The following is a 23,582-nucleotide window of genomic DNA, read 5'->3' on the forward strand; positions in this document are numbered from 1 at the left end:
ATTTAAAATTACGCAAATGTGGAATGATATGGCATAAAACATATTTTTGTTTACTTTTTAAGAATTCGAAATCAAATATAACACTGAACAACAAATTTTTACCTTTTCTCTTGCTCCGAAATGAAAGTAGGTGAATATTACTAATATGTGTGCCCTACATCTAAATTTAAAATCTAAATTTCCCCATCACATACCATTTTCAGGGGAAAGTGAATTGAATTTTTTTATGAAAAAACTTTTAATTTTTTATTTTCCACTGCTATTGATAAAATTACAACAGACTAGGGATTCAAAATGCCTCACAATACTTGAAAAATGTGTATTGGATACAAAAATGATGTTACATAGTTTAAAACACAAAAGACACAACAACAATAAAAATATTTCATAGCCTACGTAGAATGAGAAAAATCTCGGAATTTGAATTTATCATTTAAAAAGATTTTCTGGATGACTTTCGTTTATAATTAAATCCGGGATTATCTTTTACAAGGAACCTACAATAGTCCGGAAGCATGCTGGATGATGATCTTCCTTTATATCGCCTTTCCATTTCAGATATTTCTTGATGAAGTCTTTCCCCATGCTTGTCGCTTACCGCTCCAAGGTTAGAAGGAAAGAAATCCAAATGAGAATGTAAAAAGTGTATTTTTGAGAGACCTATTACCCCCCATTTTCTCATATGCACTTAAAATGGTTTCCACAAATTTGATGTAGTTGTCTGCTCTAGAATTTCCAAGGAAATCTGAGCAAACATCTTTGAAAGCGCGCTATTCCATTTTTTCTGTAACGGAAAGTTGTTCATCAAACAAAGAGTCAGCCATAACTTTGCGAATTTGTGGACCGATAGAAATGTCCTCTTTTAATTTGCCTTCACTCAAACTGGTAAACTTTTCTTTTAAATACTGAAAACCACGCCCTTGTTTGTTCATTGCGTAGATCTCACTTTGAGATTTACTGAATAGAAGGGACCAATACCCGTTTATTTATTAGAAGTACAAAAGAACATGTCAACAACCATAAGCATTCGGCAGTAAGTCATAAACTCATAAAATGCATTAGCTTTCGTTTTGGTTAACAACCCCCAACCCGTGCCAGATGTTTCCTGGAAGAGCGCTTATCGAAAAGTGAAATCATATCATATCTTAAAAACCGTACGTGATACGAAGAAAAAAGATGCATTTTCGGATTCAGCGCACACCAAACCATAAGGGAGACATTGTTTTAAGTCGGAGCAAAATTCTTGTTGTTCAGAGTAATAGGCACCAAACTTGAAACCAATCATAGTACGTACGAGTAATTCACCCAATATAAGTTACTAGAAATAGGTGTCTGCAGGGAAATGGCAAAGTCAAAGGCCGTGGTGTAATTGAATCCAGGTTCGAACCTGAGCTAATTTTTCATCTCTTTGTCAATATTTTATTTAGTACTTTTTTTTAGATGCGTTATTTTATTGTAACGTGAAATAAAGGGAATTCTACTGCTTACTTACTTACTGGCTTTTAAGGAACCCGGAGGTTCATTGCCGCCTTCACTTAAGTCCGCCATTGGTCCCTATCCTGAGCAAGATTAATCCAGTCTCTATCATCATATCACACCTCCCTCAAATCTATTTTAATATTATCTTCCCATCTACGTCTCGGCCTCCCCAAAGGTCTTTTTCCCTCCAACCTTCCAACTAACACTCTATATGCATTTCTGGATTAGCCCATACGTGCTACATGCACTGCCCATCTCAAACGTCTGGATTTAATGTTCCTAATTATGTCAGGTGAAGAATACAATGCGTGCAGTTCTGTGTTGTGTAACTTTCTCCATTCTCCTGTAACTTCATCCCTCTTAGCCCCAAATATTTTCCTAAGCACCTTATTATCAAACACTCTTAACCTATGTTCCTCTCTCAAATTGAGAGTCCAAGTTTCACAACCTTAAAGAACAACCGGTAATATAACTTTTATAAATTCTAACTTTCAGATTTTTTGACAGCAGACTGGATGATAAAAGCTTCTCAACCGAATAATAAAGGCATTTCCTATATTTATTCTATGTTTAATTTCCTCCCGAATATCATTTATATTTGTTACTGTTGCTCCCAGGTATTTGAATTTTTCCACCTCTTCAAAAGATAAATTTCCAATTTTTATATTTCCATTTCGTACGATATTCTGGTCACGAGACATAACCATATACTTTGTCTTTTCGGGATTTACTTCCAAACCTATCTCTTTACTTGCTTCAAGTAATATTTCCGTGTTTCCCTAATCGTTTGTGAATTTTCTCCTAACATATTCACGTCATCCGCATAGACAAGCAGCTGATGTAACCCGTTCAATTCCAAACCCTCTCTGTTATCCTGGACTTTCCTAATAGCATACTCTAGAGCAAAGTTAAAAAGTAAAGGTGATATTAATGCATCTCCTTGTTTTAGCCCGCAGTGAATTGGAAACGCATCTGACAAAAACTACATAAATAATATATCCGTAATTCGCACTAGTCCAGCAATTTAGTAGTCTATGGTTATATTATTATTATTATTATTATTATTAATATTATTAGTATTATCATCGTCATTCTATATTATTCTGTCGTGACATATTTTTCTAATTAAGCCTGTACACTGTCTTGACGGCGTGGTGTAGGGAATTGGTGGCCCAACAGTCGTCCGTTAGTAGCGCTACTGACGCGCGTTCGCAGCGCCACAAACACGCCACTAAAAGTGGCCTCGTCTGAAGGGACACTTATGATTTGATTTCAACTCTCAATCTTAACTTTATCACAGTAAACATGTTTCATTAATAGTATGTTGTTCAGGCGAATTGTAGCGCTGAGGATGGCATTCACGTATTTCGAATCTTACTAGCGTTTATCTAAGTTACGACTAAAGTGTAAGTTAAGTAGTGACTCTTAATACAAAGTCTGCTTTTTCTACCTACTAAGGTCGAATGTAAGTGAAAGTGAAGTTGAAGTGACATTCCTGAATACGGCCATTCTGGTGTGGATAGGACATACGCCTAACTTGAGGGTTAGCGCATTAGATCTTCTAGGTTTCATCGCTGAGTCGTAATGCCCTCTCCCGAAATTCGATTCAATTCAAACATGTCTCAGCGCTGGCGAGCTGGTCTTCTGTTCAAACAGCCCGGGTTCTACTCGTGATGGAATTTGTGTGACTTTACAGAGAGCTTTTCTTGAGGTCGAGAAAAGGAGCAAGGAAAGATTGGGCATGTGGGTTAACTTTGAGTTGGCACTAGCTCACTGGTTCTTCCTGCTAGCGCCTACCATGTTACCATATATCTATGTTTTACAGAGGATAACACTGAACGGACAGAAAGTGACGATCGATTTTGTTGTTGATGTTTTCAAAGTACATACACACGAGCAATTCTTGAAGTATAAAGAGATACGCCCCCTTTGGTCAGTGGCGAATTGCTTCATAGACGTAGTCTATACAACTTTAAGTCATAACAGTTTCACTCTCGATTAAAACATTTAATCCATTAGCTTCAAGTATAATAAATGAGTTCAGCAATGAACTTAGTAATCAAGTCTAATGTAAGTAATATACATCTGTTTCATCATTACTATGATACGCCACTGATTCAGATCGACTAAACATTTCTAAACACGCACTTTAAGGGAAAAACCGGTCATAAATCTGTAGGTCGGTTATAAGCGAGGGGAAAGCTGGATAATAGACAGCCGTACCAATGTTGTGGACACTGGGTGGCATTTCGCTAGCCCGCGCTACGAGCGTGCTAAACTAGCCCCGGCTATCGACTGGTTACTTGTACAGGATTCATATCATATCATATCATATCATATCATATCATATCATATCATATCATATCATATCATATCATATCATATCATATCATATCAATCATATCATATCATATCATATCATATCATATCATATCATATCATATCATATCATATCATATCATATCATATCATATCATATCATATCATATCATATCGCTAACACTGGTTTATGAATACGAAAAACGTTAGTTCGCTGATCATCCACCGGAAGCCCGCTCTAAGAATATCTCGACCCTCACAAGTACTAACATTGTAACTCACTTTCTTACATTTTTCAGGAGATGAAAATGAAGTTAAAATGATAGTGTAAATTAGTCTATACAGATATGTAGAGTAACAATAAGATTTTACATATAATTGGGCAGGTTTAGAGTTACAATGATAGTACAGGGAGAAAAGGAAACAATTTAAGACCATATTAACTAGAACAACTCAAAACCATAAAAAATTGAGTTACAATGTTAGTACTTGGGAGGGTCGATCTATGAATACGGCCCTGGAAGTTCAAGGACACAAGGTCAGGGAAAGACGGATTCTATAATAATAATAATAAACCTAATTTTTTTTTAGTAATTTTCGCTTTTACAGTAGTAATTGGTGTTAACATGTACAATGAACTGTCCTGAGACCGAAAATCGCATTTTTGAAAATTTTGTTTGCATGTCTGTATGTTTGTTATCGTTTCACGCGATAATGGCTGAACCGATTTCAACGAAAATTGGTACGTAAAATAAGTTAGGTTCCACTTACATTTTAGACTATATGACATTTAAAATATTTTCTATAAAAGGGACGTTATAAGGGGGACTGAAGTAAATAAACAGAAATATCTCGCTTATTATTGATTTTTTAAATTAACAGTAACTTACATAACAAAAATTGCTTTAAAAATGTTCCCGAGAAGCTTTATTAGTTAACTTATTATTAGTTTTATTAGTTAGTTTAATTAGCTATTTGAGCTGTCTAAATAGAGTCTTATTTTTTTTTAAATTCATGAATTTACCATTACAGCATATTTTAATCTAGGTGCAGTATGAATATGCCCCGAAGGAACTTAATATTAATATTCCATACAAATATTATTTATCAACATTTAATAGACCTCTGTAAGAAGTTTCAGGACAATCTGACATTAACTGTTGTGCAAGGAGTGCCTTGTATTCAAGAACCTGCTTAAAATTTTAAATTCGAGAAAACAACATTAAAAATCATGGGATGGTACTTTAGAACGGTGAAGGTTTTGAATTAGAACGGGATTAATCTGTACGTACAGCCACAGGAAGCATTTTGTAATATTTTGTAATTCCTTTTTTCTCTATTACAATATATAAAAGTCACGTGACACAGTTTGAAGGGCTCTCAACTATATTATGAAACTGCAATGTTCAAATACAAATGTATAATTACGAACATAGAAACAATAAAAGTGGATTTCTTTAATTTTTCACCATTATTTCACAATAGTGTCACCTAAGATTGAAACTCTTCTAGCCGAGGTGCTACAAAAAATTCCAGCATGACTAAATATACTGTCCGTCCGAGTGGTTAATCGTTATGTCGCATCCCGATTTCCCCCACCGCTCCTACTGTCCCCTCTGTAAAGGCTAGTGGCTGACCTGTTAGACTCTTTCCTGTAACTATTTGCTGTACGGAATTGGATGTCTAGGTAATGTTATACAACTGTTTAAAATAATTTAAAGGAAAAGACCTCGTTAATCAAGTAACTATCACGTGATTTCTCCCTTTTCGACGGCCTTGCGACATAACCACTCGTGCAGACAGCAGCCTACTTACATGTACAGGTACACTGTGGATGTTACTGTGCCTTCGGCGAAAAAAAAAAGAAGGGTCAAACGACTCAGTTATGTATGAGGCCACAGGTTCACTTTTGGGATAATCCTCTGCTGTTCAATGACGACATATGAGCACGTTGTGTCTGTTGACTTCACAGCAGATGTAGAATGCAGTCTCATCTGAGAAACACGCACGCTCCAGGTAACCACTGTCATCATCAGTGCGAAACAAACAACAGTAAATAAAGTTCCTTAGTTCCTCTACATTTTGGAGTAACCTGTATTCTGCCAACGTTACCAAATTTTCTGTAAATGGATGTTGTATTGAGGGAAAGATTTTGTGGACACGGTGTTTTGTTTCTAATATTCTTTATGTTCTAACCACTGCCTGCTGGATCACATCCTATAGCAGCGTAAACTGTCTGATCAATCATAGTTATTTTGCCGCTAGATGGCAGGCAGTACTCACCGCTATTAACATTATCAGTATATGCGAAGTCACTATACTTGTTTTTTTGAAAGATGGGACATGACAGGAGCGTTGCGATCGGAAAAACAACTGAATGTCACATAGCGTGGTAGGCCTGTTGCTATGGTAACAACGGTTGAGTTGCCAAACTTACAGTTCGCACGTGGCGAGTGCTTAATAGCTCTCTTGGCGACATTTATTGTACACACAATGTTAGCATTGGTACGTTTCGTCTTTGATTCTCTGTCGATTTTTGTATTGTTTTCTTACCTTCACGTCAATTGTCAATGAATGTTTTAACGTCATCCATCTTAATGACAATTGCTATCTTCCATCAGCTGGCAGCGTGGTAGTCCATATTGGCAACATGGCACTGTAGTTCCAAGCTCGACCGCTTAACTGTCATGTCCCATCGTTCAAAAAAACAAGTGTACCTTGTGACTACTCGCGCATAACCGTTGATTTGGCAGGCAGTGTAAACAGCCATAGGGTGTGATCCAGCAGGCAGTGGTTTTAACTTAACTACAGTATTTATTTGATTACTGTATCTACCTCATACATTGATTTCTACAACCCGTTTGTATTTATAACACCGTATAATGTTGTTCTTTTAAAGTTCCAGTAGAGTAATTTCGTATGTTTCATAACTCGGACTAAGCCCGGGTCAAATTAGTTCGGATTATGGAGGTTCTACTATAAAATGTGCCCCGACAATGAGGAAATTCTGTAATGCACATTTTAGTCTGTGTATTCACACAATTAGATAACCACGCTCTGAGTTTTCTTTTTCAAAATAGAAAATTAAGTCTCAACAAAGATAGGTAGGTAGGTGAGTGGGTGTGTGAATGGTAGTTTGGTTGGACGAGTGGGTGAGTGAGTGGGTAGGTAAGTAAATAGTCGGACTGGAAAGTCTAGAATGTGCTATATCAACAAACTTGAAGACGTCGCTTTGCCGCTAGTAGGCTGTCAAAGTGCATTGCTGCGTCAGGAAAACACGTCCCAGAAGACATCGCTGCGCCTGCCAGAAGCCGCACGCCAAGCGAGATCACACGTCACGCGACCCTCTGACGCAACTCGTAGGATCAATTCCCACCTTAAGCCGTCGCATGGTTTGCTCCATTTATTACAGACTAGAGAGTGAAGTAGAAAAAAATAAGTATTGTGATTATGAACTTAAAACACTCTGAAAGCAATATTAAGGCCTACACATGTTATATGTCTGCGTTTCCCAAAATTCTTTTTGTAGTTAAGTGCCGCTTTAAAGAATTTTAAACTTTAGTAAAGTTATCTTGTATTACCACTATTTTCGCTCAGTGCACGTAATACGATTTGCGTTATTTATTTTGAAAAAAAAATTTTGATACAAAGAACAGCTTTCCAAAACAAAGGTCGAGATCATATGTTTTAGATTGTGAATTATATGCAAAGGAAAGTGCAATATGAGAGGCGGAAAATGAGAAGCGTGAGATGTGAAGGAAAGAGATGCAGAAGTTATGCTATAACTTATGTAGGAGGAAAAAATGGAGAGAGAAAAAGTACTCTGAGATACAGATTAAGAGAAAGAAAAAAATAATGAAGCGTAAGAGTAGTAAACAACAGAAGCAACATGAGTAGAAACAAGGAAAGAAGAAGTGTGCAAAGGGGAGAAAAGAGAAAGAAAAGTGTGTGAAATTAAAGTAAGACAAAAACTATAAGTGTGCAAAGTGAAGAGAAGGAAAAGACAAGAAGAATAAAACTGAAAGAAAAAGAAGTGAAGTGGAAGCAGTATACTAAGTGGAGGAAGTTTGGGAAGAAAGAGTGAGCGATATGGAATGAGGCTAGGCAAAAAGGAGTGAAAGAAAAGGGAGAAGATGGAGTGAACAAAGTGAAAGAAAGAGAAAAGAGGAAGTACAGTGTGAAGTGCAAATGCAAAAAGGTGAGAAGAAGGAGAAGTAGCATGTGAAGTACAAGAAAGATATGAAGTGGAAGAAAGAGGAGAAGGTGAAGTAGAATGTGAAGTGGATAGAAGATGAGAAGAAGGAATAGAGTATGAAGTGCAAGAAACTTGAGAAGAAGTAGAGTAAGAAGTGCAAGAAAGATGAGAAGTAGAAGTAGAGTATGAAGTGCAAGAAAGATGAAAAGAATAAGTAGAGTGTGAAGTGCAAGAAAGATGAGAAGAAGTAGAGTACGAAGTGCAAGAAAGTTGAGAAGTTGAGTATGAAGTGCAAGAAAGATGAAAAAGGGAAATAGAGTATGAAGTGCAAGAAATTTGAGAGGAAGTAGAGTAAGAAGTGCAAGAAAGATGAGAAGTAGAAGTAGAGTATGAAGTGCAAGAAAGATGAAAAGAATAAGTAGAGTGTGAAGTGCAAGAAAGATGAGAAGTAGAAGTAGAGTATGAAGTGCAAGAAAGATGAAAAGAATAAGTAGAGTGTGAAGTGCAAGAAAGATTAGAAGAATAAGTAGAGTGTGAAGTGCAAGAAAGATGAGAAGAAGTAGAGTATGAAGTGCAAGAAATTTGAGAGGAAGTAGAGTAAGAAGTGCAAGAAAGATGAGAAGTAGAAGTAGAGTATGAAGTGCAAGAAAGATGAAAAGAATAAGTAGAGTGTGAAGTGCAAGAAAGATGAGAAGTAGAAGTAGAGTATGAAGTGCAAGAAAGATGAAAAGAATAAGTAGAGTGTGAAGTGCAAGAAAGATGAGAAGAATAAGTAGAGTGTGAAGTGCAAGAAAGATGAGAAGAAGTAGAGTATGAAGTGCAAGAAAGTTGAGAAGTTGAGTATGAAGTGCAAGAAAGATGAAAAAGAGAAATAGAGTATGATGTGCAAGAAAGTTGAGAGGAAGTAGAGTAAGAAGTGCAAGAAAGATGAGAAATAGAAGTGGAGTATGAAGTGCAAGAAAGATGAAAAGAATAAGTAGAGTGTGAAGTGTAAGAAAGATGAGAAGAATAAGTAGAGTGTGAAGTGCAAGAAAGATGAGAAGAAGTTCAGTATGAAGTGCAAGAAAGTTGAGAAGTTGAGTATGAAGTGCAAGAAAGATGAAAAAGAGAAATAGAGTATGATGTGCAAGAAAGTTGAGAGGAAGTAGAGTAAGAAGTGCAAGAAAGATGAGAAGTAGAATTAGAGTATGAAGTGCAAGAAAGATGAAAAGAATAAGTAGAGTGTGAAGTGCAAGAAAGATGAGAAGAATAAGTAGAGTGTGAAGTGCAAGAAAGATGAGAAGAAGTTCAGTATGAAGTGCAAGAAAGATTGAAAGAGAGAAATAGAGTATGAAGTGCAAGAAAGATGAGAAAAATAAGTAGTGTGAAGTGCAAGAAAGTTGAGAAGAAGTAGAGTATGAAGTACAAGAAAGATGAGAAGGAGAAGTAGAGTATGAAGTGCAAGAAAAATGAGAAGAATAAGTAGAGTGTGAAGTGCAAGAAAGATGGGAAGAAATAGAGTGTGAAGTGCAAGAAAGTTGAGAGGAAGAAGAGTATGAAGTGCAAGAAAGATGAAAAGAAGTAGAGTATGAAGTGAAAGAAATATGAGAAGAATAATTAGAGTGTGAAGTACAAGAAAGATGAGAAGGAGAAGTAGAGTATGAAGTGCAAGAAAGATGAGAAGAAGTAGAGTACGAAGTGCAAGAAAGATGGAAAGAATAAGTAGAGTGTGAAGTGCAAGAAAGATGAGAAGACGTATAGTGTAAGGTGCAAGAAAGTTGAGAAGAAGTAGACTATGAAGTGCAAGAAAGATAAGAAGTAGAGTATGAAGTGCAAGAAAGATGATGAAAATAGAGTGTGAAGTGCAAGAAAGATGGAAAGAAATAGAGTGTGAAGTGCAAGAAAGTTGAGAAGAAGTAGAGTATGAAGCGCAAGAAAGATGAAAAGAATAAGGAGAGTGTAAAGTGCAAAAAGATGAGAAGAAAAAGAAGAAGAGGTAGAGTGTGAAGTGGAAGAAAGAGAAGAAGAAGAAGAAGAAGAAGAAATAGAGCATGAAGTGGAATAAAAAGAAGAATGAGAGGTAGAATGTGAAATGAAAGAAAGGGAAGAAGTAGAGTGCGAAGTGACAAAAGAAGGAAAATGAGTAAAATGATTACCTAGTAGAAGGTGGAACAGAATGATAAAAAGAATCAAATGAACGCTTGCGAAAACGATAATGACGTCATTTTATTTGGTAATTTAAATGTACCGGTAATAACAACCTACCGACAGAAATAGAGCTTTTTTTTTTTGGAAGAGACGTGAATTTTCTGATCCGTATTGCAGCCTTGATACATGAAAATACGATAACGTGAGGAGTGAGTAGCGCCCTTCAAGATAAATAAAACACAGGCACTTAAAACTAAAGATTTCGTGACCTGCTCATTCTCAGAGCAGAGATTGTAAAGTTATGACGTAAAAGAACGCGATTATCGGTGGCAAAAAGTGGAGTTGAGAGTTCACGAGCACTGCACGTCGAAGAACTGCGCCTTAAGTTCTGCGTCTTGGAGAAACCTTTCTCGTGGAGAACGAGCAAGCCTAAGGATTCCCAGCCATTTTATCTCAGTTCTTTGTAATAGATTGCTAACTGCTAACTTTTTTTTCTTTTACGAGAAGTTTGGAGGGAATAAGCCATCACCGAAGAGCTCGTAATTATTAAAAATTTGGCAATGTACCCGGGATACAATAATAATAATAATAATAATAATAATAATAATAATAATAATAATAATAATAATAATAATAATAATAATAATAATATATTTCCTCATGAAATTTCGGCCAGTGCAGTGTATGGAATCTGTATCCGTCCAGCATCGATGAATTTGGGAAGCTACGTTTGGTAGCGAAATCCAGTTTCGAAAAACCAGCTATAACAGCTACGGCAATCTTTGTGCTGTCCACACTATACCTCCCTACTGGTTGGATGATCTTTCAATTCAAAGTGATGTGCTACATTAGCGAAAGGTACTATAAATAAGGAAAGTGAGTAAAAAAAGGCAAACAACGACGTGTGAATTTAGTGACAGTGTAATAGTGGAAGAATTGGACCCAAATTAAATTAAATTAAATACTGAAGGAAATTGTGAAGATTAAAGGCTGGTTCACAATAAACCAGAAACTAGAACCGGAATGAGAACGAGAACGGAAAAATTGTTAAAATGTACCTATATATTTAAATGTGAGCATTCACAATGAACGAGAAGCTTGCCGGAGCCCGGAAATGGAAACGTGAGGTTGCCCACGTTTCAACTTTGCCGTTCTCGTTTCCGATCACAACCTACTAGATTCGTTCTATTGCCACGATAAAGCTTTTTGATCGTCGTACTATATTTTGTAGCAAGGAGGCCATTACATGATTCCTTCTTCATGCATTGTTCCTAACTAACTAGCAATTTCAGTATAACCACTTTCAATATATGCTACGTGTATATGTGACCAGGACCATATGCATTATAGGGTCCAATCTCCTTATTGGTTGAATGGTATGAATGCTACTATCGATATGTATTGTTGTTATAATCGACATAAAATATGTTGCCAACTTCTAAATTAACAGTCACTTTTACGTTGTTGATTTGTAGGCTACTTCAAAATAGAAATAACGGCAGTAATTGTAAAGTATATTTTCCCCGGACTAAAAAAATAATACAAACTGACTAAAATCACATCAGCAGTAACAAACTGTTTAATTTTTTTTTATTTAATTTTTTAATTTGGTAGCATTTAATGCTTATTGAATATCGAATGGTAAAAACGCTAATCGAACCATTACTTCCGCTGACCTTTTTATTATTATTTTTTATTTTAGTAGGTTATTTTACGACACTTTATCAACATCTTTGGTTATTTAGCGTCTGAATGAGATGAAGGTGATAACGCCGATGAAATGAGTCCGGGGTCCAACACCAAAAGTTACCCAGCATTTGCTCATTTCGGGTTGAGGGAAAACCCCGGAAAAAACCTCAACCATGTAACTTGTCCCAACCGAGAATCGAACCCGGGCCACCTGGTTTCGCGGCCAGACGCGCTAACCGTTACTCCACAGGTGTGGACAAATTTTTTAATATAATGTATGATGGGTGGCCCCTAATGCATCTGTTTCGTGACCAGATTACCACTTGAATTGAATTCTTAAATATTCTGTGTGATAAATTCTGAAGTTGATTAACCTGTGTTTATGTTGGTTCATTTGTTCTCATGAAAGAACGTCATTGGTCAATTATACACATATAACATCAGATATCGATATGCATAGCTGTTTCCGTTCTCGGTTTATTGTAAATAAAAAATCTTCACTTTCACGTCCTCCGTTTCCAATTCTCGTTCTGGTTCTAGTTCCCGGCTTATTGTGAACCAACCTTAAGGTCTTAATTGGCTTTTTCTCGGGATGCTCCCATTTCCCCACGTTAGGCATCAACATCATTCCGTTCAATCTCCAATCCGTTATCATTATATAGCATTCCAGATCATCACAGGCTGGCTAGTCTAGGGACGAGATGGGTTGTCTGCTCGACAAGTGAACGTATTTTATATGCAATCCAGACAGTGACAGTCTCTCTTATTATATGGGTACCTACACCATAAATCATTTCTTTTATGCTCGCACGAATAACAGAGTCTACTAATAATAATAAACGAAAATGAACTATAACTCAAGTAACATGCACAACACGATAGAAGAACGGAATGATTCAATAACGTTTTTTTTTTAAGATGTTTTTATTAAAAGTACCAGGTCTCTTGGACCCTTGCCTTTTACAAAAATATGATTTTAAAAATTGAAATGTAAATACAGTAGAACTTGGTTATAGCGACCTCGTTTTGTACGACACCTCACCTATAACGTCAAATAGTCTGTGGTCCCAACTAATTCCCCATAAGACATATGCTTTTCTACCTTGTTTAATACGACAAACGTATATGCGTCTACCTCGCATATAACGTCATTTTCAACCTCAGTTTGGAATAAGATTGTCTAAGAACCAAAGTATTTTAAGAAATATTTTGTTGAAATCTGGCGAATTATTTATTGTCCCCTTCTGTCATAGACTTCTGAAATGGAGGCAGATTTTCTTTAACCCGCCCCAATTCATGCCGTATTAACGGCACTTGCGTACGATCAGTTTCGGCCAGATAGTTTTTACTAAGTGCACGAATTTTAGCGCAGTATGGCCACTAAAAGAAAAGTTTTAACGTTGGAAGAAAAAGTTAGTGATTCATCAAGTTGAGAATGGAATTAAAAAAAGCTGACGTGTGTCGTGAGTTTAGCCTAGTTAATTGCACAGTCCAAACGATTTGGAAGAGCAAGGATAAAATTGTTGCTGCAATTGAACAGAATAGATCGAATCTAGGGGAAGGAGCAGTGAAATTGTAACTGAAATAATGAATATAGAACGTAATTTAGAAAGTGTGTATTGGGAAAATAGGAGACAATAGAGTAAAATGACTGATTACTTGACTCCTAAGTAAAGAAGTTTGGCGAGTATTGAACAAACTGTTTTAATACAGAATATTGCATTTATAGGCTAATTGTATGTGTATTTTATTACGTTCATGGTAGACTTAAAAGTGAATACCGTACATAAATCTAAAATAAGCCTAATTAAGTGTGTTATTTTTCATTTTCCACCTCATTAGACTGATAATATGAAACTCGGTTACTACGACACTCGTTTATAACAACATAATTTTTGTGCGAGATCGTGCGTATTTGCTTGTTTTCTGCACAGAACCAATACGCGGTAAGTGTGAAATACCACATTCAGTATTCCCAACGTAACGCAGATAACAATTTCCCTCTTCTTACCGCTTAAGCGCGACATTCATTTTACTGCTTTAGTCTTTTAACATATTATTTTTAGAGACGTTTAACATAGTAATAAATAAATTGGAAACTTACCACTGCAATTTCACCTAAATTGCAATGTTAATTATTGTTTTTAAATATTTGCAAAAATTAAGTAAAGTCTACTACTCCACGAGACTTATTGCATTCCTGAGACAAGTAACATTAAGGAAGCCGTGAAAAAATCAACAAGATTCCAGATGCCGATGTTATTACTGCAATATGTTATATAAATAATATTGTTAAAATATTAAAATGAAAAATAAATCATTACATAACCTTACCGTTTGTTTTAAGTTCGCATTTATAGACTGGGGGAAAAAAAGACAGACGTATATCACGGCCTGCTGGAGTATAGTAAACACAGAAAACATTTTATAGCAACAATGTTGAAGAAAGATATTTTGGTGTTCCGAAGTTGCCACCATTAAACAGAAACCAACATGAAGATTTCATTGCAACTAATTACAAATTCGTCTTTCAGGTATATAATAAACGATCTTCGCACAAAATAATGTACGATACACGAGCGGTATGTTTGTTTTCATGTTCTCGGAAACTAAAAAAGCTCAACTACGTTTCGCTTTTTCAATCTTTTCCTCGACCATGAAAACGTCAACATACCGCTCTTGTAACGTATATTACTATTAAGGTCCCTTGGATGTCGTTATAACAGAGTTCTACTGTAGGTCCATAACGTATGAGAAAGTATGTGTCGTTTTATGACATCGGTTTTAATCAGTAATTTTCTTGTTAACCAATTTCATGATTACAAACACACGCATTCTTGCATAATGCATAGGCCGGCTTTGTTATTCATATTAGTGTGTATGCCACGTACAGAATCACTTGGGCGTGGTGTGGTACAGCATATCTGATAGCATATTTATAGCAGCGTGATTGCGTCGCATCTTCATCATCATATGCCCTTTGTTATTGATCTATGGCATTGCGGGAAGCAGGACAATAAGGCGCAGCGCCCGGGTTCTATATCTGCGCGCGCAAGCGGCCAATATCGCATTCTATGCATCCCGCGCTTTTCTTGCTTTCTGTGATTGTTGTGTCGCGAGCCAAAAGCTATAACCAGTAAGCACCTCCCAGCGAGTCGAGTTGCATCTGCGAAGGCTGCATGTTTTATTGCGTCAAGTGGGCATGAAATGGAAGCTCATCCTACTCGTGTGACAGCGACTTCGGAATGTCACGAACAGGTCAGGCAGCAATTACTACGTGAACATTTTATCTTTAGGTATAACTGTAGACTTGATAGTAGGTCAAGTGCAATATGTATGCATTAAATAAGGACTGTAACAGTTTATTGCCAATACACTTATTGCATTACGTTCCTACAGATTAAAAATAATTGAAGCTATTGCATTTCTGACATTTAGAACGGAAAATGTTCATTGTCATTGTGTCTATTCCAAACATAATAGACTGAAATATTTAGCTGACGTGCAAATAGTTGTCCCTAACCCGCCCCTAGCCACCGTTACCTAACCTAACCTAACCTAACCTAACTTAACCTAACCTAACCCTAGCTATACTTTTCGTTCATCTTTCTTCTGTGCATTTTCTCTTCATCTTGCTTCAGCTTAAAACTCAGGATTAGCATTATACCCTAGAATGCCACATATTTCAGGCCGGAATAAGAGATGAGAACATAAAATCGACATAAAATAACATTAAATAATTAAATGAAAAATAAATTAATATTATCAGGAGTCGAATTAACGGGGGAATGTGAGGAAATTCCTTCTTCCGTAGATGCTTTTTGGTAGATATTTACAATATAGATCATACCTCTGATTGAGGTTCTAGCTGATATGTACATATATTTATCAGACACTATCTCACTTGATATGTGTCAGAGGAAGAAAAATTTTATTGTTTATATGCATCTGAAGTCTGATTAGTATAATATATAGCTAGTCGGCGGTGTATGCAATGGAGGGGAAAAGGAACTACCACATTATCTCCTGGCTTAGTTGCTTCTTGAGTAGTGCCTTGTTGGTATCACTTGTGAGGTTCAGACCTATCTTCGGACAGTTGACTAAACAACACTGCAGGTCACTGCGGACCATGTAGGCCACTTAATATTATTATACATAATAATATGGCGATGGCATTTTATTAATGAAGTTAAAATAAACGTACTGAGGTTACCACGGTTTTTCTTTAGAGAAAAAACAGATATAAGTTTTGTAAATAATTAATAGGCCTAATTAGTTATCTTTTCTGTGGCTCGTAGACTATTTTTTTCCGTTTCAGAGATAAAAGACATTCCTCCTAGAGGTATTTTTATGGGGGCCGTGATAGTATCTTATATATATATATATATATATATATATATATATATATATATATATAAGAATAGGCTATATTAATATTGTTTCACCACAAAAAATAATAAAAAAGGAGAAATGGGAAATCTTTGTTCTTCGTCTCCACGTGGCAAATATTAGTTAATGTTCAGCATGGGAGCGCCATTATAAACCATTAACGACTCTATATCATCATTATTCACCACGTTTACAGGGCAGAAACCATTTATAATCTACAACATTAAAGAATATACTTTTCTTTATTGACTAGCCTAGATCACAAATATCTACCAAAACATGAATATCTTATAATTACTTTTGAACGGATTCTAATCTTCCGTCGTTATATTACTTGCGGATTATCCAGCTAGGATTCGTGGTAGTAGCAGTAGCTAATGTCTACATCTGAAAACGAAAACAGAGGATGAAAGACTATCAGAAATGGAAAATGAGCATTATACTGTAGTATTATCTGTGATACCTAGCTCTCGAACTTACTTTCGTCAATTTCTACAATTTTCTCTGGATCACCTCTCGTAATTTTCAAATTACACATGTTATCACATGATAAGTAGTTCACAACATCTGTTATTACTCCGACAGACACAAGAAAACCCCTCATAGACTGCAATGCTCTGACAGATTTTAGGAAAGTACGATAGAACCCCGATTATTATCCGTCATCCTATTAACAGAACGGCAGATTATCCCACTGTCTTTCTTCCGCTGTTTTTCTTTTTGTTTTGCTGCAGAGAAAACATGTAGTACTGTGAAGTACCTTACATTAATACCCGTACGTATTTTCTCTAGAGTGTGTTATTACAAGCCTTTATCCTTACACAGTAGTCTATTGCTACCGCTGCTGCCAATATGAAGTTACTTTTGGATGTTTTTCCAACTTGTAAAATAACGCTACCTGCTTTCAAAGAAATGTCACCAAGACTTCCGCACAATTTATAGCAAAACTGTGCACCATTCAGTCATTGTCCTACTGTTCCAATGGCCGTACTGTGTAACTTCTATACAAAATGTCTTCCAAGAGTGTCAAAAGAAAACGTGTTTGTTAAGTGCAAATAATTGAGCGGTTTGGGAAAAAGGAAACCGTAGCTCGTCTCTCATCAGAATACAAGATTGGCGTTACAACTATGCGCGATTTAATAAAAAAAAGACAAATTGTATAAAGTATGTATATCTACAACAAAATACCTGTACTACTCCATACTACTACTTACTGGCTTTTAAGGAACCCGGAGGTTCATTGCCGCCCTCACATAAGCCCGCCATTGGTCCTTATCCTGAGCAAGATTAATCCAGTTTCTATCATCATATCCCACCTCCCTCAAATCCATTTTAATATTATCCTCCCACCTACGTCTCGGACTCCCTAGAGGTCTTTTTCCCTCCGGCGTCCCAACTAACACTCTATATGCATTTCTGATTCGCCCATACGTGCTACATGCCCTGCCCATCTCAAACGTATGGATTTAATGTTCCTAATTATGTCAGATGAATACAATGCTTGCAGTTCTGTGTTGTGTAACTTTCTCCATTCTCCTGTAACTTCATCCCTCTTAGCCCCAAATATTTTCCTAAGCACCTTATTCTCAAACACCCTTAACCTATGTTCCTCTCTCAAAGTGAGAGTCCAAGTTTCACAACCATAAAGAACAACCGGTAATATAACTGTTTTATAAATTCTAACTTTCAAATTTTTTGACAGCAGACTGGATGATAAAAGTTTCTCAACCGAATAATAACAGGCATTTCCTATATTTATTCTGTGTTTAATTTCCTCCCGAGTATCATTTATATTTGTTACTGTTGCTCCCAGATATTTGAAATTCTCCACCTCTTCAAAAGATAAATTTCTAATTTTTATATTTCCATTTCGTACAATATTCTCGTCACGAGACATAATCATATACTTTGTCTTTTCGGGATTTATTTCCAAACCTATCTCTTTACTTGCTTCCAGTAAAGATACCTGTAGTGTTCCTATCTTTCCGCAGATAGCCATCACAAGGAATTTCTTTGGCCCTTAAAAATCCATCATTGACAACCAGACTTAATTAGTGAACTTCTGAGCCACTACGTAGCATGTTAAACACAACAGCACGGAAGAAATTACGAAACTATATGTATTATGCAATTAATTTATGAAAATATTTTGTGATACGGATTATCCGATTTTTTCGATTAACCGCTCAGTTCATCCCCTTCATTACCACGGATAATAGAGGTTCTACTCTACTCAATTTTTTGCCACACTCGACACATGCCATTGGCCTCGATACTTTAATACGCGTTTATGCAGAGATGCATCGTTGAATAATACCCATTAGCGTTCTGCGATGCATCTTCCGGTAGTGGCATATCTTCTGCAGAAGTTGGTAGCGCGGAAGAATTGACATCACACCGTGAAAGTTTTGTAATAACTGCTTAGGACTCTATCTCCCGAAATGTTGTACTTATTATAAACAAGGCCTGAATTTCGGGCGAGCGGAAGAGATTATAGCTACCACAGTGTCCACATCGTGTTTTTAAGTGTGCTCTTTCATTTTCTAAGTCATCTGAGTGATTTTAAGAGTGCTATCTATGGATGCATATTTCCTACGTATTGAGCTTCGTGACTGTATATACTAGACTGTGATAATACTAGAATCTGTACAGAGCATAGTCGTATGTTAATTGCCTTGAGGGAATATAAACTCTCAGTTGTATCATCAAATATGTATTATTGATATAATATGTAAAATGCATGTGTAATGAAAGTTTAATGGAATATAATGAATCAGTAGTCTGTGGTTTTCATTATCTGACCTCTATACATCATGTAATTGAAGTGAATGTAAATAGAGAAATCTATAGTGTTGTAATACTGCAATTGAACAGAATTTTTTAAGAAGTGTAGTTTTAAATACGCACTAGAATAGCGTTAACGATCTGTTTGAATAAACATACATTCAAAACTGCCGCTTCTTGACATACAGTGGTGTCTAGCAAAGAATCCATACGGATATTAATAGAGTAACCTTCATTAACAATCCTGGAAGCATTCAGCAAGGTGAAGCCGATCTAAATGCGCTCGACGCCATAGTGGTAAGTGCCACTCGATTCAAAATATAATTATACTTTAATTATATGTGCTTTTCTGTCATTTTATCGCGTAAATTTCTGAGAACTTAAGCCTCCTAAACAATTAAATTGTGTCCTTACAATAGTCTTAGATGTAGAAACCCTAGGTAATATAACTAGCCTATTTATAGGCCTATATTGTAAATATTTCTAACACCATTCTATTTACGAAAATATGTAGGCCTAGATATTTAAAAGTGGCATGAACCTTACAAGTTATTAGTGGTTTACATTGAGATTCTAAGCATATTCCTGGGGTACTGTTATTCGGACCGTTTCAAAAGTGAATTCTTTCTGTGTAAATTCTCCAACTCATACGAATGAAGAAGTGGGGATTTACATACAAATACCGACCGGCAATTTTTTAAGAAAGAGAAACTACTTGCGAAGTCTCCAATGCCAGAGGAACGAGTAAAAGCTTGAATGAAACGAAAAGAAAATAATTCACTTTGGGTGCTATTCATAGATATTTCGCTAGCCCGCGCTACGAGCGTGCTAAACTAGCCCCGGCTGTCGACTGATTACTTGTACAGGATTCATATCATAATATCATATCATATCATATCATATCATATCATATCATATCATATCATATCATATCATATCATATCATATCATATCATATCATATCATATCATATCATATCATATCATATATCATATCACATCGCTAACACTGGTTTATGAATACGAAAAACGTTAGTTCGCTGTTCATCCACCGGAAGCCCGCGCTAAGAATGTCTATTAATACGGCCCTAATGATTATCTCTGATTGAGGTCGTGGCTTTTTCAGTTCAAGTGTGTCAGAGGAAGAACATTGTTATGCACATCTCAAGCCTGATTAGTGAACTACAGACGTGGACAAATTATTAGCAAAAGTGAAGATTTTCATTACATATTTTTACAAAATATGATTCTTCAGCTTAGACTACAGTTGACATTTTTGCGTATTTCGAAATTATTAGCAAAATTGAAGATTTGTATTGTATATTTTTTTACAAAATTTGACTTTTCAATTTGGACTACATTTGATATTTTTGCATATTTACAAATTATTAGCAAAACTGAAGATTTTTATTATATATTTTTACAAAATTTGACTCTTCAATTTGGAATACAGTTTACATTTTGGATATTTCCAAATTATTAGCAAAACTGAAGATTTTTAATTTATATTTTTTACAAAATTTGACTCTTCAATTTAAACTGCAGTTGACACTTTTGCATATTTACAAATTATTAGCAAAATATGAAGATTTTTATTATAAATGTTTACAAAATTTGACTCTTCAATTTAAACTACAGTCGACATTTTTGCATATTTCTATCTATTGTAATGATAGAAATATGCAAAATTGTCAACTGTAGTCTAAATTGAAAAGTTAAATTTTGTAAACAGAATTATCATAAAAATCGTCAATTTTGTTAATAATTTGTCCACGTCTGTATGTCACTAGTCAGCAATGTATGCAATAGAGGGAGAAAGGAACTAGCCACCTTACCTCTTTACCTTCTGGCTTAGTTGCCTCAAGAGTTATGTCTTATTGGTGTCACTTATGTGGTTCTAACCAGTCTTCAGATTGTTGTCTATACGCATAATCAATTATAAAGGAACTAGCCACCTTACCCTTTTTATCTCCTGGCTTAGTTGCCTCAAGAGGTATGTCATATTGGTGTCACTTATGTGGTTTTAACCAGTCTTTAGATTGTTGTCTATACACATAATCAATTATTTCTCTTACTGAAATAGTTTTTTTTGTTTGATACGAAATGTAGGCACCGTCTAGGGGAATTTGCACGTGAATTCGTGGAATAAATCAATATAAATTTGCTGCTATATAAACAGGAAATGGGCGAAAAGTTTAATTTTATGTAATTTTTAGAGAGTTATAAATATGTCATTTAGGAGCATTTTAAGGTACACTGGGTTGCAAAAGAAATGCCGAGTCGAAGTCACTATCGATTTGAAATATTATCGTGTTAAGAGGACTTCGCTTAGGAATCAATAGATATAGATACACAGAAGGCATTGCATACAAACTCTATTATTTCTCTGCCATCATTATGTCATTACTTAATATTGCTACATTTTTTGTTAATATAATTTGAAACATAACTGGCCGTATATATCGATTGATCGATTGTAACAATGATAGCATCCGTGGATAAAAAGGAAGGCTGTGAAATACCATATAAACTGCAGTTTCACTGTTTTCGTGTAGTAGTCTTATTAATGTTGTAAAATAAAAGTACATGAATAATTTTAAATCAATTCAGATTAAATAATAACGTGAACATGTTATAAAAGTCGTATTTACATGTTAAAAAAAACTAATTTCAGGAAAACAGCTTTCCACCTCGCCATGTTTGCTAAAGTCCTCGGAAAACGATATAATTTCGAATCGGCATTTCTTTTGCACGCCTCTGATCTGGGACTGCGATCGGGCGTAGTTTTGATACCGGTATCCGCTTTGGTTGATTACCTGGTTGTATTTTTTCCGAGGTTTTCTCCAACTGTAAGGCGAGTCATTGATCTGATCTCTCCAAACAACATCTCGCTATTACAAAGTCCATCGCTAAATAGGCTAAAAAGCCTAATATTTGATACAGAATCGTTAAGTACCGTAGCTAAAATAAAAACATAAAGATGTATTTAGTAAATTGTATGATTTGATTTAAACTGAATCACAGTTTGTTTGTTTGTTTGTTTTTTTTTCAAGAGAACAGCTATATCTTTGCACAACACTTTCTTCATAATGGGAATGCTAAAGACGTGTTTCTTTCCTTAAAATGCCGGAACAGATATTATGCATAATAACAATTCTTTCTGTTTATAGCTTCGGACTGGATAATGGAGCTTGTGCTGTGATGATTGTGTTGCAGGCTGTGGAGCTCTCAGTCCGTGCCTAAGTTCCGCCCAGAACCAACCCAGGCCACTCGCAGGCTATGTCATCACGGTCCAAAGAAAAAATGGCAGCAGCATTCCGTAAACTGTTCCGCTCGTCCCAGAAGATCGGAGACCCCGAGGGTGCCGTCGGCGGTCAGGGGTGCTCCGGCGGCAGCGGGGGGTCCCCGGCCAGAAGACTGCTGGGGCGCCACGGCTACCACAGAGACGCCGTCACCCCGGCGGAGAGGAGCCCCGGAGGCATGGATGGCTCGGGGTCTTCCTCCGGCAGCCGCAAGTATGTTGCCGACCTATTCCGGTCCAAGAAGAGCAGCGGCGTATCGGGGAGCTCCAGCAGCTCAGACAAGCAGTCCCTGCTGGGCGCCAGCGGTGGGTCCCAGCGCACGGTGCGGGCGAGGCGCCTGATGAAGGAGCTGCGGGAGATACAGCGCATCCAGAACCAGTACCGCCACGACCCCATGTTCACGGTGGAGCTGGTGAACGACAACCTGTTCGAGTGGCACGTCCGCCTCTACCGCATCGACGCCGAGAGCGAGCTGGCCACCGACATGAGGGACATGGGAATCCCCTACATCCTCCTGCATCTCGTGTTCCCGGACAATTTCCCCTTCGCTCCCCCCTTCATGCGTGTGATTTCACCCCGCATTGAAAAGGGATTCGTCATGGAGGGCGGGGCCATCTGCATGGAGCTGCTCACCCCGCGGGGATGGGCCAGCGCATACACTGTCGAAGCCGTCGTCATGCAGTTCGCCGCCAGTATTGTCAAGGGACAGGTAACCTTCTTCCTCTAGTACTGTTCACGACTGAAATCTGCGGCCCTATTCGTTCAAGCATTTGGGACTTGGGTTCTGAACTTATTCTCCAGCTCTGGAGTTTTGTAGTTAAATCACTTATGGATTAAAGCTGCTTGTACACGATCAAATTTTCGTCTAATTCGACGGTTCATAAGACTTTTCAAGACTTGACAATACTTTTATTGACGAATCACATTGGCTTAAACTAGATAAGAAAAGAAATTTACATTCACTTCTCCTTCTCTTCGAAATATTGAACTCTTCTATTCCTACGTATCTGTCGTCTCGCTTCATTTACCTTTCTTCCTACCATAACCTGAACACACGCTCTCGCCACGAAACAATACTAACAATGCCATCCCATCGCACCTTCTCATACTCATCCTCTTTCATAATAGCCCTGGCAAGACTCTGGAATTCGCTACTTGCTAGCATCAGGGACTGTCGAAATGAACTTGTATTCGAACACAAACTTACTAGGCACTTTATTTATTTATTTATTTATTTATTTATTTATTTATTTATTTATTTATTTATTTATTTATTTATTTATTTATTTGCTTATTTAT

General features: G+C 36.6%; 1 protein-coding gene across 2 annotated transcripts in view; it reads left to right on the top strand.

The window, feature by feature from the left end:
• Positions 1-23,582, top strand: part of LOC138706500 (ubiquitin-conjugating enzyme E2Q-like protein 1) — a 71,586-nt gene that overhangs the window by 39,988 nt on the left and 8,016 nt on the right. The window contains exons 1-2 of one of the 2 annotated variants that reach the window (XM_069835853.1): positions 14,909-15,067; positions 22,198-22,992. In XM_069835853.1, the coding sequence (XP_069691954.1) occupies positions 22,261-22,992 (732 nt within the window). In that variant the 5' untranslated portion in view covers positions 14,909-15,067; positions 22,198-22,260. Of the gene's footprint in view, positions 1-14,908; positions 15,068-22,197; positions 22,993-23,582 lie in introns of those variants that run through there. The other variant, XM_069835852.1, reaches the window with a different exon arrangement.

Source organism: Periplaneta americana, chromosome 9 (genome assembly GCF_040183065.1).
Source record: "Periplaneta americana isolate PAMFEO1 chromosome 9, P.americana_PAMFEO1_priV1, whole genome shotgun sequence".
In the NCBI taxonomy this organism is placed as follows: Eukaryota; Metazoa; Arthropoda; class Insecta; order Blattodea; family Blattidae; genus Periplaneta; species Periplaneta americana.